Here is a 15,460-nt window from a genome sequence, read left to right as displayed (position 1 = left end):
ATAAATACCTGAGGCAATGGATACCCCAATTACCCTGATTTGATTACTTTATATTATATGCCTCTATAAAAAAAATCACATGTACCCTATAAATGCATGTAATTATGATGTACCCATAATAATTAAAAATAATTTTTAAAATGCATGAATAGATTAAAATCCATGGATACAATATGGGGATGCATTTAATATGATTTTGAATTATGTAAATTAGATAGGAGGCCATATAAAAATATTAATACAGTCTTTCTTGTGCCTAGAATTTTAAATAATTTAAGTATCCCCAAATAAAAATTTTGTTAAAAAGTTGTTAAATGGCCAGGCGTGGTGGGTCACTCCTGTAATCCTAGCACTATGGGAGGCCGAGGCAGAAGGATTGCTTGATCTCAGGAGTTTGAGACTAGCCTGAGGAAGAGCGAGACCCCCATCTCTACTAAAAATAGAAAAATTAGCTGGGTGTGTGGTGCACACAGGCCTGTAGTCCCAGCTACTCCGGAGGCTGAGGCAGGAGGATCACTTGAGCCCAGGAGTTGGAGGTTGTAGGGAGCTATGATGATGCCACTGCACTCTAGCCAGGGCAACAGAGCGAGACTCAGTCTCAAAAAAAAAAAAAAAAAGTTGTTAAAAAAAAAAGAAAAACACTGGCAGGTCCTGTGCTTGCTTATACAATTGCAACAATGGTAGTGTCACTTGTGCTGTAAACATCACCTTCTTCTGGCCTAGGTGCTAAGGTGGGGGGGAGTTTGAGAAGTTGGAGGAACTGAATGACCACCTGTATGGATACAGCACTGATGTCCCATTGCTGTTTTCTGGTGTAGCCTTTTGTTCAGAAAATGGAAGTAGCTGTCCACAATGCTCGAAAGATCTTAAGAAGTCACATAAATTTTCTCTTATCTTATAATAAATTAAGTGGAAGAGTATATTTCCATATGAATAAATCCAAATACTTTTAAGTTGCAAATGAAAGTACTCAAAGGTAGGATCTATCATGTAGTTTAGTTGTTTGAAAGCAAGACAAAACTGAAGTTTCATTATCTTGAAGTATATTTCATATCACATTACTCTGAAACAATTTTATGAAAATCTGAGAGAACCAAATATGTCTAGTTATTTTATATGCAGAGATTTGTGACTATTTACCTTAATGGGGAATTCTCAGGATCTCTGTTGTAAACTGCTATTGATCATGGGTTTGGGGAAAATAGTTTTTTTTAGCATTAGCTTCCACATGACAGAAAAGCAGAAATATATAACCTACCCCTCAGTTGCAAAATGGACGCTAATGTAAGACTATAGCCAGAGTTTAAGATAACTGGATAACTGGAAGAATAAATATGATAATTCATAGACACATTTAGAGTGAGCATTTGATGAGAGTACTATAAAAGTAGCTTTTATGGTCAAATACTGGATCAGAACTGATGACTGCAAAAAGTGGCATGGACTTTTATGCAGCTTTTATACTACATCTTGGTGCAAATGCCACAGAATAAAGTCATTTAAATCAGTGGAAGATGGCTAACACATTGTGGGTTTTGTGATTTTTAAGAAAAAAGTTACATTCAAGTCCACTTTAATTTTTTTAACTTGAAAAAACCCAACCCAATAAAAGTCCGCTTGTAATTGGAAGTGAACCAAATGCCACCTTTATTAAACTATATAAGGGCATTGCTTATGTCATCCAATACACTCATTAAGAGACTTGGTTTAGTAGTGAGTACATTGTTAATGCTTAGATAATAATAATACTACTAATAGTAGCTTGGACTCTCAATCTGAACATGAGACAAGGAGCAGATACTACCCATTGAGGCCAAGATCAGTGGTAGGACAATGGGTGGCAAATGTTTCACCTCATGAATGTGTGGAGCAAGATCCCTTCATCTTGTTAATATGAAAGAGCAAAATCCTAAGTAGGAAAGGTCAGAAAATAATGAGAATAAGCAAGTATAATAGAAAACTTTTTAGAAGGAAGAAAATACTAGGGAAAAAGATAAAAAAAAAAAAAGCTAGCTACAATGGGGAAAACTTGGTAAAATTCAGTAATTTGGCTTAATTATTTTGAAGAATGGTCTGAATGTTGATGTTTGTAAATACATTCTTTCATTCAATGCACCAATAAATCACACAAAGCAATATTTATTGAATGTCTACTGTCACAAAAGTGACACAAAGGTCCAAAGAAAAAATTAGGGTGCTTGAGCCCTCAGTAAGCTCACTGTAGTTTACTTTCAAGCACCTGAAGCAACCGAATCAGCCTTGGGAAAGCATTGCTTAGAAAAGGTCCTTGGTACATGGGTTGCTTTCAACACTTACATTGCTCTAAGACATTAGGGACCTTCTGTATACCTTTCCCTTACTTCAGATATAAAGGTTGCTTCCTGTTTTATAACATTAAAGTTATAAGTTTTCTATTTTTAGCATTTCTTGCTTTCAATTTTCTATTATAAATAACATTGCAATGGGCATCTTCATGTACATAGTATCCCACATTTTAGATTATTTCCTTACTCCAGTTCTCAGAAGTGGGATTACTGGTTCAAGAGGCTTTAACAGCTAAATCATTTTTGGAGTATTGCCAAATTGCTTTCTAAAAGGGTGGTGTCAGTTTATAATACTGTGAGCAATACATGACAGTAATGAGAGAAGCAGTTTTATATTCTCATCACATGGCCATACTTTACAATTAATATTTAACACTTTCAGCCTTTTAATTTAAAATTCAAATAATATGAGATAATTTGCAAATAGGTACTCACTTTACACAAAAAGGCTTTTATCTTGTGATTTTCGTGGAAGCAATAAAAATCAAATGCTAAATTCAGTCTTTAAGAAGGTATCAAGTAACAGGTCACATGAATATGAACATGTTCCACCTTTTCATTTTCTCCCAGTAGCTCATCAGAGCACTTGATTAATAGGACTTTAAAGGCAAATCTTATCTAGACTGAAATAAATGTACTCAAAAACATTTTTAGAAAATTATAGTGTCCTTCATCATTCAATTTTCCAATGTTTTTTACATAAAATGAGAAAGTTGTTACTTTGGGAAAATATTAACTTCGAGACATATAGTAAGACAACACTAAATAGTGTGGCAAAACTTTTGAAGTCACATACTTAGTGCAAAATGGTATCTTTTAGGAAAAAAAATTAATTTTAAAACTCACAAGCTATTAATGGGAACCACTTTAAGATTGTTTATTTTCTTGCATTTTGTTTTTGTCAAAAAAGCCAGCACTTGGAAACCTGCTGGCTTTTCCATTTATTCTCAAATGGAGGACAAGCTGCCAATACTTGGGAACCAGAGTTTTAAATAAATCAATAAACAAACAAACAGAACAGTTAAATTCAGGATCACATATACAAGTACATTTACCAGTGGGATATGAGCCAGGTGCATTTCAGTTTAGGTAGCACATGATCTGACAAACACAAGTGTCCTTGGGCAGACAACTGGCTAGCATATTTTAGATTACAGCTGCCCCATAAAACCAAGAGTGATTGCTGCAGTTACCCTGCTTGTTGAATCCATCTATTGATCTTAAAATCTGTAAATCTATATTTCTGTATATTAAGTTGATATTAGGAGGCATACTTCATAGATTCTCAAGCCAATTCGCCAGGGTTCCAATCCCAGCTCTGGCATTTACTAGCTATATGACTTCAGGCTAGTTCCTTAACCCTTTAGTACCTCAATTTCTCCGTCTATGAAATGGGGACAATAATAGCACTCAACTCGTAGAGTTGTTAGGAAGATTATATGAGTTAATCTGTGCAAAGCTTTAAAATAATACCTGGCATATAATAAGTACTATATGAGGTATTGCTACTATTCCTAGTATCATGATTTCTAGTTTTTATCACTACTTCTACCTAAATTTAAATAAAGCTTTATAGCCTTTATTAAGGAATCAAAAAGATAGTGAACACATCTACAAATATCTGTATTTCCCACAACACAGTTAATTTGGGCCTAAAAATACAGTTTTGCAGTAACAGTTACATAGTATGCATGCACAGAAGTGGGAAAATTTGAGAGTCAGTTATTTTTGGCTATGAATTCTACTACTAACTTACGTGTGACTCTAGGAAATTTACCTAGTCAACCTCTCTAAGCCTTTAGAAGGAGAAATAATACTTGCCTGACAAGATAGGGCTTAAGGATTTTCCTTAATTTAAGTAAAAAGGGGAGGTCTGAAGTTCTATGTCAGTAGGTAGATAAGAGAATGAATATGAGGACCTCATATTCAAAGAACTCAACTATTGGGTTAAGTATGGAATGTCTGATTTCCTTAAGTACTAAGTTTGACAGTTGATATCTCTGACATTTAACTTTGATACTTGCTTTATATTTATTGTGAAGGTACATCCTCATTCTTTCAAACAGATGCTTTGGCTTGTGATTACCTTTCCAATTTTTTTTTTTTTTTTTTTTTGGAGCAATTTTTGTGAAACCATGGACAAGCAAAAAGTTTGTGTTATTTTTTAATGTGAGTTCCCTTGTGGAACCAATGCAGTGCAGACAGCTGAAAATATCAACAAAGTGTTTGGGAAGGATGTGGCTAATGAACGCCCACTATGTCGATGGTTTGAGAAGTTCCCTTCTAGTGATTTTTTTTTTTTTTTTTTTGAGACAGAATCTCGCCTTGTTGCCCGGGCTAGAGTGCTGTGGCGTCAAGCTCACAGCAACCTCAAACTCCTGGGCTTAAGCAATCCTTCTGCCTCAGCCTCCCTAGTAGCTGTGACTACAGGCATATGCCACCATGCTGGGCTAATTTTTTTCTATGTATATTTTTAGCTGTCCAGATCATTTCTTTCTATTTTTAGTAGAGGCGGGGTCTTGCTCTTGCTCAGGCTGGTCTCGAACTCCTGACCTCAAGCGATCCTCCAGCCTTGGCCTCCCAGAGTGCTAGGATTACAGGCATGAGCCACCACGCCTGGCCCCTTCTAGAGATTTTTGATCTTGAAAATGAGCCACGTGGGTGACCTGAGACCAAGGGCCTTACTCTTCTGCCTGGTGAAATCAAACCATCAAGAACAGGCCCAGCCAGCCTGAGCAAGAGCGAGACCCCATCTCTACTAAAAATAGAAAGAAATTATATGGACAGCTAAAAATATATATAGAAAAAATTAGCCGGGCATGGTGGTGCATGCCTGTAGTCCCAGCTACTCGGGAGGCTGAGGCAGTAGGATCGCTTGAGCTCAGGAGTTTGAGGTTGCTGTGAGCTAGGCTGACGCCACGGCACTCACTCTAGCCTGGGCAACAGAGTGAGACTCTGTCTCAAAAAAAAAAAAAAAAAAAAAAAAAGAACAGGCCCAGGAAAATTGCCAGCTGAAAACTTGGTGTGATATTGGTAATTTAGTAAGTTATATTGCTATGTAAAAAAGGTTAAATAGTCCATATTTTTTAGAAACATACACTATGTATGGGTTCAGGTGACAAATGGGATTTATTTTAAAATATGTGATCACAGGAAGAAGTAAAGAGAAGAATACATGAAATAAATGTGGCAAAATCTTGATAATTGTTTAATCAGATGACAAATATTATGGGGATTCATTATAATATCCTCTAATTTTTTGTGTTTGAACATTTTCATACATGATAAAATCTGAAAATTTTTTAAAAACTCTCCTGTTAATAAAAATAATACATATGGCCCAGCAGCTACCACACACATGAGGCTTGTCTAAAATTCTAGGAGTCTAATTCCATCTCCAAAAGAGTCAGTTAGATCTGGTCATACAGTCCACCGAATCCTTTTTTTCCTAGCCCAACAGACTATGTCTTATAATTTCCAAATATTTTCCAAACCTTGCTTAAGTTAGGGAATTGCCATTTTCTCCAACATCACCATCCAGACATCCAGACACTTCTGTAATAGACACTTATATATTAATGTTTCCAAAAGTGAGACCATAAGATAAATTTAATGAATCTCCAAAATATCATGCCAGGTGAAAAAATCCTGACACAAAAGACAACATATGATTCCATTTATATAAAAAGTTCAGAAAAGGCAAACCTATAGAGACAGAAAGTAAATAGCAGTTCCTGATGCTAGGAGTGAAACAGGCATTTACTGTAAGTGGGTATGAATGATCTTATTGAGATGATGGAAATGTGGTTTTTTTTTTTTTTTTTTTTTTCCTTGAGACAGAGTCTCACTCTGTTGCCCGGGCTAGAGTGAGTGCCGCGGCGTCAGCCTAGCTCACAGCAACCTCAAACTCCTGGGCTCAAGTGATCCTCCTGCCTCAGCCTCCTGAGTAGCTGGGACTACAGGCATGTGCCACTATGCCCGGCTAATGTTTTCTGTATATATTTTTAGTTGTCCATAGAATTTCTTTCTATTTTTAGTAGAGACGGGGATCTCGCTCTTGCTCAGGCTGGTCTCGAACTCCTGAGCTCAAACAATCCGCCCGTCTCGGCCTCCCAGAGTGCTAGGATTACAAGAGTGAGCCACCGCGCTCGGCCGGAAATGTGTTAAAAGTGGATTGTGGGGATGGTTGTACTACCCAGTAAAATTGCTAAAAATCATTGAATTTTAAACAGGTGAATTTTATGATATATAATTATATCTCAATAAAGTTGTTTTTTTAAAAAATCTAGGTAGTCATGAGTATTTTTTTAATCATCTACTAGGTATGTAAGGATATTATACTTTAGAGGAACTATAACTAGCACATCAACTTGTGATTTCACAGAGAGATATAAACTTTTCAAATAAATTTCTAAGTTAAAAAAGATGAGTTAATCTAAACAATTGATTTAATCAAATTATCTTAATTTATGTGATTGATTTAAATAAAAATGATGATATATACTGGAAGTTTTGGTAAATGCTAGTCTAGGCTGATAAAACCCAGCTGTGTGTGTATGCGTGTGTGTTAATCTCAGGATCAGAAATAAAGATTAAATGGGATAATACTGATTTAAATGCTTCATTAATTGTCAATGCTATACTAACAAAAGAAAAGGAATGGCTTACTTAAGCTGCCTTTATTTTATATAAAAGAAATCTTTACAAGGTTATGACAAATAAGAAGCTTTCCAGGTGGGGCAGGAGCAATTTAACCGGTCTCTCTGCCTCCCTCCTCTGGCGTTTCAATTTCTTTCTTCAGTAAACATTATTGAATGTCTACCAGGAATCCACTGGGTGCCAGATCCTTGTTCTTGATCCTCAAGAGATGTCTAGTTGCCCTCTCCTCCTCTTCTTCTCCCAAGCTAAGATGCTCTACCACGAAACCTCTACTGGATTGAGGTGGAACACCTCCAAGCCCTTTCCTGGTTGGACATGGCACAGCTGAAATGGGTTGGCATTTTTGAAACTTTCCCAAATATTAAGGGAGGAAAAAACCCCACAAGAATATAATCAAGTTTTTAAGTTACTGAAGACTGAAAAAAAAAAAAAAAGAAAAGAAATCATCCTCTCTCGTCCCCATCTAGATTTCAGTTTCTAAATTCTTGCCTTTCACATTCCTTGTTCTTTCTATAGAGGTTAGCAGCTCCCACCTTCCCGAGACAACAACGCTGTGCTCAGTGGCTTTTAGGTCCCATCCTCAAATGAACAAAACAGTCGGTATATTCTAAGTTCTCCTTCCCATAGAAACCATGGAACACCTTCTTTTTTCCAATCTCCACATTGTCAAGGTTGATTTGTTTTCAGCAAAGTGTTGTGTTGTTTTTGTTATTATTACTATTTTGACGTTAGTTTCCCCAATGAATAAATCTAGGGACCTTTGCAGTATCTAAACATTCTGACAAGTTCTCTCTACTTAGCTATCAGCCAAATTTGCAAAGGCCATGAAAAAAAAAGATCAGGGCAGGCCTCATATCTTCGTGCCTCTCGTGCACATAGTGCTCTCACATGGTTTTGTTTCATCTCCTGCCAATTCTAAAAGGGTATGCAAGGCAGATACTATTACCCCTTGCACTGATGAGTTAAAGGACGTGCCTAAGGCACAGCATGATAGCTGATGACAGAGCCTTAATTGACAACTTTTCTGGATGACCTAAGTGAATTTTTCTTTTTATTTCAAATTTTTTAGTCAGAAAGAATCGCCCCTTGGGGGAAGTAAGAACTGAGCTCAAAGGGGAGTAACTGACTAGGGGACAGGAGTGGTGAGAGGGAAGAAAGGGTGGTTAGACCTCAGGGATGTGTGCTTTGCCCCCACCACGAAGCCAGGGTTTTCTTTTTGTTTTAAGTCATTCAAATTGAGAGTAGCTCTGGTGTAGCCTGTTTGCTGGGTTCCCTTCAGTCAACATAGCAAATTACAGAAACAGTAAGAAAATAAGAAAAAGCAAAGGGGGGCGGGGCGTATGGGCTCTCACTATTCTTGGCCTGTCTCCCGACCCGTAGCCGCTCCCTGTTACGACTGCGCAGGTAATTTGCCTATAAAAGCCGGTCTCTGAGCGTCTTACCGCCACAATCTCTTCCTGTTTTCGTCGCAGCTGTTGTCGCTTGTTGCTGGAGCCGCAATAGCCGCGAAGATGGCGTCTACTAGCCGGTTAGTATGTCAGGCCGAGCCCGGCTAGCTGAGGGGCGGGCGGCGAGCGCCGGGGGCTTCTAGGCTGCCGCCGGGGCAGCCGTGTGGAGCAGAGCGCCCCGGAGGAACGAGACAGAAGCGGAGAGACTGGCTGGCCGGCCCGGACAAAGGCAATTGCAGACGGCAGGGCTGTCTGGGGGTGTCGCAGGCGGTACCGAGATGTCGTCGTTTTTGCCTCAGAGACCTAGGTCGTCTTTTCATCCAGGCACCACCCTATGTGGGCCCCGGTGGGCTCCTCTGTCCCCAGCTCCTGGCCTCCCGTCTTTGGCTAATATTTTTACCTTCTTTTTCTGTTAATTTTTCCTACACTGATTTTTCCATCTCCGGCCCGAATAGCGAATAGCCCGAGGGTCCGTAATTTCTCCTTTCCAAAGGTGCGGGAAACCATTAGGTCCCTGTCAATATGACAGCTAGAAAGTTAGGAACGTCAGCATTAGTAAGCCGGATGGAAACTGGTTACCATCGCAGCGGCCCTCTGAAAGTGGGAGCTTGCGCACATCGGAAGCGTTGATTAGTTCTCTGCTGAAGGGTTTCTTTACAAATGCTCTCTGAAAGAAAATCTTTCCTGCAGAAAATTAAGATATATATGCTGGGAAGTCGCTTTTTAATATATATTTTAAAATGTACTCATACGTACAGGAAATGTATGCAGTGCCCCCAGAGACAGGCTTTAATCTTGTGACCTGAAAAATGCTTGCAGATCCTAATTATATCTCTCATTACACTATGAGGTAGATATTATTATTTTTGCATAAGTGTAAACTGAGTCATGCCAATGTTGATTTTTCAACAACTGGCCTCTATTTAGCTCATACTGTATTGAAAGTTTCAAATTAATTCTACAGCTTCTGGGAGGCAACTCTGGCACAATTTTTCTGAACCTATTATCATTTATAGAATTGATGAATTTCACCAAAGTCATTTTCACAAAATAGTAAGCCCTTTCTGGTAACTGCCAAGACTTACCATTTTATGGTGAAGAGAAAAAAAAAATGGGGGTGGCCAGCTTTAGTTAATGTCCTGTTTGGAAATAATTCTTAAAGCCAATGACACTCTTGTTTACTGATTCAAATTCTGTGATTGAATACTCAATCATTCTGTATGGGTGTGGTTGTGTCAGGTAAGGCTTCCTTATAAGTAAGTGAAAAACTTAAGCTTTCTCAAATCACCCAAATACAACTTAAATTCTCTCATGGCAATACGTATGGAAGGTAAACGTGGTTATATTTAGGCACAGCTTTTGCATATAATAAACAAATTTTATTTGTTAAAAAAAAAGTTGCAGTAGTTAAGTAGTGCATATAGTAAATTCACTAGATAGATTTTTTTTTTACCCGAAGAATACTCTTTCCTTTTTTTTCCTTTACTTTCTTCATTTGTTTTTAAAAAGTTTGAAATAAATTTTTTCTAGATACATCCAGCTCTTAAATTTATGTCATTGCAGTTCTCTCTCTCAAGTGTTTCTACCAATGAGAACAAAGAAAAGTAAATGGCAGTATTTCTACCTTTAGCATTTTTTTGCCTGAGGAAGATGTATACTTACTAGCCTATGAAACTGCCTGGTGTTCTGACAGAACAGCACAAATGTTCTGAGTTCAGATCTAAGCTCCACCACTTATTAGTTCATGACTTCAGGCAAATCATTCTCTGAGCATAATCTTTAAAATGGAAATAAGGCTTGTCTTGAAGGATTGTTGTGGAGATTGATAATAATAAATATATAGCACTAGACACATAGTAGGTACCCAATAAATTATAGCTATAAAATGGGGTTTGTGCTTATTTGTCACCTTAGGTAGTCTATATTGTTTTAATGTCATCGTTGGTGGTTTTCTCCATTCCTTCCCTATTGTTTCGCTTTATAACTACTTCCACCACCCCCATTCGTGTTGTTCCTCTTTCATATTTGTGGGTAATTTGATTAAAATTTTACTACAGGATGATTTTATTTTATTTTGATAGGTAACATACAGTAATAGCACAAAAGCAAAAGTACAAAAGATTATACAATGAAAAGTAGTATTCCTTCTTTCCTAGTTCCTAGCCATCTAATTCTCCCCAAATCAGCCATTGTTGCCAGTTTCTTGGTGTTTTCTTAGTGATTATACTTTAACAAACATGCACATGTAGCTGTAACCTCCCCTGCCCCCAAAAGTGGCCTAATAATAAACCCTGTCCACTACTTTTTTACCTTTTTTATGAAGTTACCACACCGATTTTAAATGCACAGCTCAATTACAAAGTGAGTATATATAGATAGATAGATAGCTACCACTCAGGTCAAGAAATCAAATACCACTAGCACTAGGTAAGACACTAGCAAAGCCACCTTTGCATCTTTAGTCATTACCCCTTCCCAAGGAAAATCATATCCTGACTTCTAACACCATAGATTTGTTTTGCCTGATTTAAAGTTGACGTAAGTGGCATATGTATTCCACTGTCTAGTTTCTTTTGGTCATCAGTTTTAGATTCATCCATGTTAATTGTATATAACTAGTTCATACTTTTTAAGTGTTGTATAGAATTCCTACCATACTGTTCACTTAGTAAATCTTGAGATGTTTCCATATCGTTTACACACACACAGACACACACCTCTCTCTCTCCCCGTCCCCACCCGGGTTTTCTATCTACTTTTTAATAGTGCAAAAATATTGATCAGTCATTTGGATGCTGTGTTAAGTATGACTTCCTGTTTTACTAATTTGTAATTACTGTTTCTTTGCTAACATTTTCCTTTATTTCAACATAGTTTTTTATAATTTGTACCAACCGTTTAATTTTGTCATAATTTATTAAAATATTTTCCTAACAGGAATTTATGGAATAAGCACAAACAAAGCAATTCTCTTTTCTCATTTTCCCAATGAGAAGATCCAAGATATGTTTTAACTTGACTACATAAATTTGGGGGATATGGATTATTTCATCAGTTTTCCGGTGGCTCTACCTTCTAAATTGAGAATAACCATTTCTAATTGTATTTGCTAGCATGAGAAACTTTATCCAAAACCACAAATACCTCTTTACGTACTATAAGTATAATTGATCTTGTCTTTAAGATGTATGTGATGGCTTTAACCTAACCATTTACTATGTTACTTCAAATGGATTTTTAAAAAGAGCTTACTTGCAGTGATACCAAGCTTTTGTGATCGTAAGGTCAATACCCTGAGAACTAATTATTAAATCTACATTAAATATCTTTGTTGCTTTTAAAGCTGATTTTATTAGGTCATTTAAGATTAATGTGTCTTCCCCAAAATTCAAAACAAAATGATTGAGCAAATTATTAATATTACAAGTAGATTATAAAGTAGCTTTTGAATCCATTTCTTGAATGCTGAAAAACTGAATTCTGGACTAAGTGAAATCATCAGGTCTTAAGTTTAGCAGGGACACATCTACCATCCTTCATTTATATACCTATTCCGTTCACTGTACTGTTTTAAAACTGATACTAAGGTAACTAACAAGTAGAAAAATACAGGCTTGAACTTCATTCTCTGACCAGAGGAAAAACGTGACAGAGGACACAGGCTGGATGTTACATGTATTATCAGCTTATTATAGTAGCTAGTCATTACTACACTGACCAAGATTTTTTTAAATCTTAGTAGCCTACATATTATGAGAAGAAACACTTGTTTTCTATTTATGTTTTAAAAGCCTTGCATATCTGCAAACCAGTGACTGATAAAAATAATTCCAGTGGAATCTACCTACTAATGACTAGCTAGAATTTAAAATAACCTAAATAGGATGTTTACTTTGAAAATTTAACTTTCATGTGTCTTAACTGTACACATGAAAAAATGTTCGAAATCTTACTTTTTTTTTTTTTTTCATTTAGTTTGGATGCTCTTCCAAGAGTTACATGTCCAAACCATCCAGATGCCATTTTAGTGGAGGACTACAGAGCTGGTGATATGATCTGTCCTGAATGTGGCTTGGTTGTAGGTGAGTAGTTATGGTTTTAATTTAAATCACTGTTACAGGTACTTCGCTTTTGTATATTTTCTAAAATCATTTAGTGAACACATTTTGACTTTTTCCCCCCACAAGTAATTTATATTGTTAAAAAAAAAAAATAGGAAGCAGAAACAAGAGTAAAATCATCCAGAGATACCATATTTTATTGTATATTCAAATGCGTATTTTCATAATGTGGGATAGGAGCTGATCCAAAAGAAATGAAAAGGCCTACAGTAACTTCCTAAGTCCTTAGTCTTAAATGTTTGATGGGGGCTTGGAAGAGGGGGGTGACACTCATGCATATTAAATAATGAATAAATGTAATCCAACTTTTGTGGCTTTTGTATACTTTGGAAAGTATATAAATATGATTTATTTCAGAGTAATAAAGGTGTATCTGTACTGAGTCTCACCCAATGCCTTTTTGTCAACAAAAAAGATGTGTTATAACTTTCATATGGGATCATCTTTTGATGAATATCTAGTATAAAATTTTTATTGGCAGAAATACCACTTTTTAAAATTTTACTTTTATACCTACTTGCTTACTAATCTAGATATGCAACAGAATTTAGAGTAAAATTATTCTTATAATGGACTTGTGGCCAGCACCTGAGAATAGTGGTAGTACTTAGCAGTTTGAATTACTTTGGAATGGAAATGCTGGAAGAATTGTGGGAAGTATAACCGCAACATTGGTAGTGGTATACTGTGGAATTGTCTTACTCAGTATATATCTGTAATACTCATCCAAGAAGGCTGCTTGCATCAGACCTATGATGAGAGTTTTAAAGCATAGAATAGCTAATAGGAATTGAAAACCATTTGCAGTTGTATCCTACTCAGTAAATAACATTAGCAGCTAATAATTTACTGTATAATTGGCACTGTTCTAAATGATATATGTATTTACTCAATTTATCCTCACGACAAACCTGTGACGTGAGTACTGACATTATTTGCATTTTATAGATGAGCAAACTGAGGTTCAAGTAGTCTGACAGTCTGGCTCTACTGTCTGCATGGGAACCAGATTTCTATCCTGTATTATTGCTTTTTTTTTAACTTTAGTTTTTTTAATGTTTTGAGACAGTGTCTGGCTTCACGCAGACTGGAGTGCAGTGGTGCAGTCATAGCTCACTGCAGCCTAAAACTCCTGGGCTCAAGCAATCCTCTTGCCTCAGCCTCCCGAGTAGCTGGGACTACAGGTGTATGCCACCATACCTGGCTAATTTTTTTACTTTGTTGTAAAGATGAGGTTTTGCTATGTTGCCCAGGCTGGTCTCAGACTCCTGGACTCAAGTGATCCTCCTGCCTTGGCCTCTCAAAGTTCTGGCATTACAGGCATAAGCCACTGTGCCTTGGCCCTGTATTGCCTTTCATGATAAAATTATTTCAATATGGGATTGGCAAACTGTGACCCACCATCTGTTTTTGTATGGCCTACATGCTAGTTATGACTTTTGTACTTTTAAATGGTTGAAAAAAAACCAAAAGAATAACAGATTTCAGGACATAGGAAAATAATATCAAATTCAAATTTCAGTATCCATAAGTAAAGTTTTATTGAAATACAGCCACACTCACTTGTTTATACAGTGTCTATGGCTCCTTTCACATTACAATAGCAGAGTTTAGTATTTGTGACAGAAACCACATGTGGTACTCTCATCACTTTGTTCTGCTGCTCCGCACACTACAGATTGTATTGATGCAGTTATCACCTACAGCATTTTGAGTTCCACACATGTCACCATACTGCAACATTTTATTTTTATTACCATTGCATACCCATCATGCCAAAAGAAAAGTGAACTTTGAAGGACATACTTTTCAGGCACAATGGAGTGTGGATTATTTTATTGTTGAATTAGATGGCAAAGCATTGTTTGTTATGCAATAATAGTATGGCTATGTTAAAAGAATACAATAAACATAGACATTACCATACTGAGCGTTCATCACAATATTCCTAACTCAGGAAAACAATGATCAGAAAAAAATTTTATAAAGTGAAATATCTTAACACAACAGAATTTCTTCACAAAAGTAAAAATAAAAACAAGCCTGCAACCATAGTAAGTTTCTGAGTGGCTTCTTTGTAGGCCAGGCAAGGAAAGCCATTTACCAATGATGAGTTAATTAAATTGTATTTGATTACAGCAAGGATAGGATGTGTCCGGAGAAAATAAACTTATTTAAGACTGTTAGCTTCTCAGCAAGAACAGTTGCTTGAAGAGTTGAGGACTCTGGGAGCAATAGTAGTCAATTAAAAATCAAGGCAAATTATCTCAAGTATTTTTTTCCTTGGCTCTTGACTAGACAGATGTTACTGATACTGCTCAGTTTATTCAAGAAGTCAGTGCTGAGTATGAAGTGACAGAAATAGCCTCTGAGAGTTGCCTACATGGAATAACTATAGGAGAAAATATTTTCAAAGAAATTGCAAAAATACTGATTCAGTACAACCTGAAGTGGAATCTGCTAAGATGCGTTATAACTAATAGTGGTAAAAATGTGTAGAGCAGAAGATTTAGTTGGACAAATTTACTAAGTGTGAAAATACAAGGTGCTTAAAGCCTATGCTTATTCATTATATTATTGATTGGCAAGTACTTTGTGGAAAAGATTTTAATCTACTGTGTGTTGATAAACCAGTAGTGTGAACAGTGAATTTCATTCTTGTGGACATAACTGTCCTCAGTTCTATAAAATTTTTTGTTAAAAAAATAAAAGCTGAATATCCTGACTTGCCCTACCACACAGTAATTTGGTAGGTTAGCAGTAGCAAAGTTTTGTTGTGGTTTTTTTTTTAACTCAGAGTTCAGGGTTGAGGTTTTTCTGAATTGGTACTGCCTTCCAACTACTATTGTTGAACACTGGATGGTTTTGAAAATTAGCTTTTGCTACAAAATTGCTAATATTTCTTAAT

General features: G+C 36.5%; 1 protein-coding gene across 1 annotated transcript in view; it reads left to right on the top strand.

The window, feature by feature from the left end:
- Positions 1–8,431: 8,431 nt before the first annotated feature.
- Positions 8,432–15,460, top strand: part of GTF2B (general transcription factor IIB) — a 28,619-nt gene continuing 21,590 nt past the window's right edge. The window contains exons 1-2 of the mRNA XM_069478176.1: positions 8,432–8,511; positions 12,407–12,513. Coding sequence (XP_069334277.1) covers positions 8,495–8,511; positions 12,407–12,513 — 124 coding nt within the window. The 5' untranslated portion in view covers positions 8,432–8,494. The remainder of the gene's footprint in view (positions 8,512–12,406; positions 12,514–15,460) is intronic.

The sequence above is a fragment of the Eulemur rufifrons genome, chromosome 8 (assembly GCF_041146395.1).
Source record: "Eulemur rufifrons isolate Redbay chromosome 8, OSU_ERuf_1, whole genome shotgun sequence".
Taxonomy (NCBI): Eukaryota; Metazoa; Chordata; class Mammalia; order Primates; family Lemuridae; genus Eulemur; species Eulemur rufifrons.
This window is presented reverse-complemented; position numbering and strand designations above follow the sequence as displayed.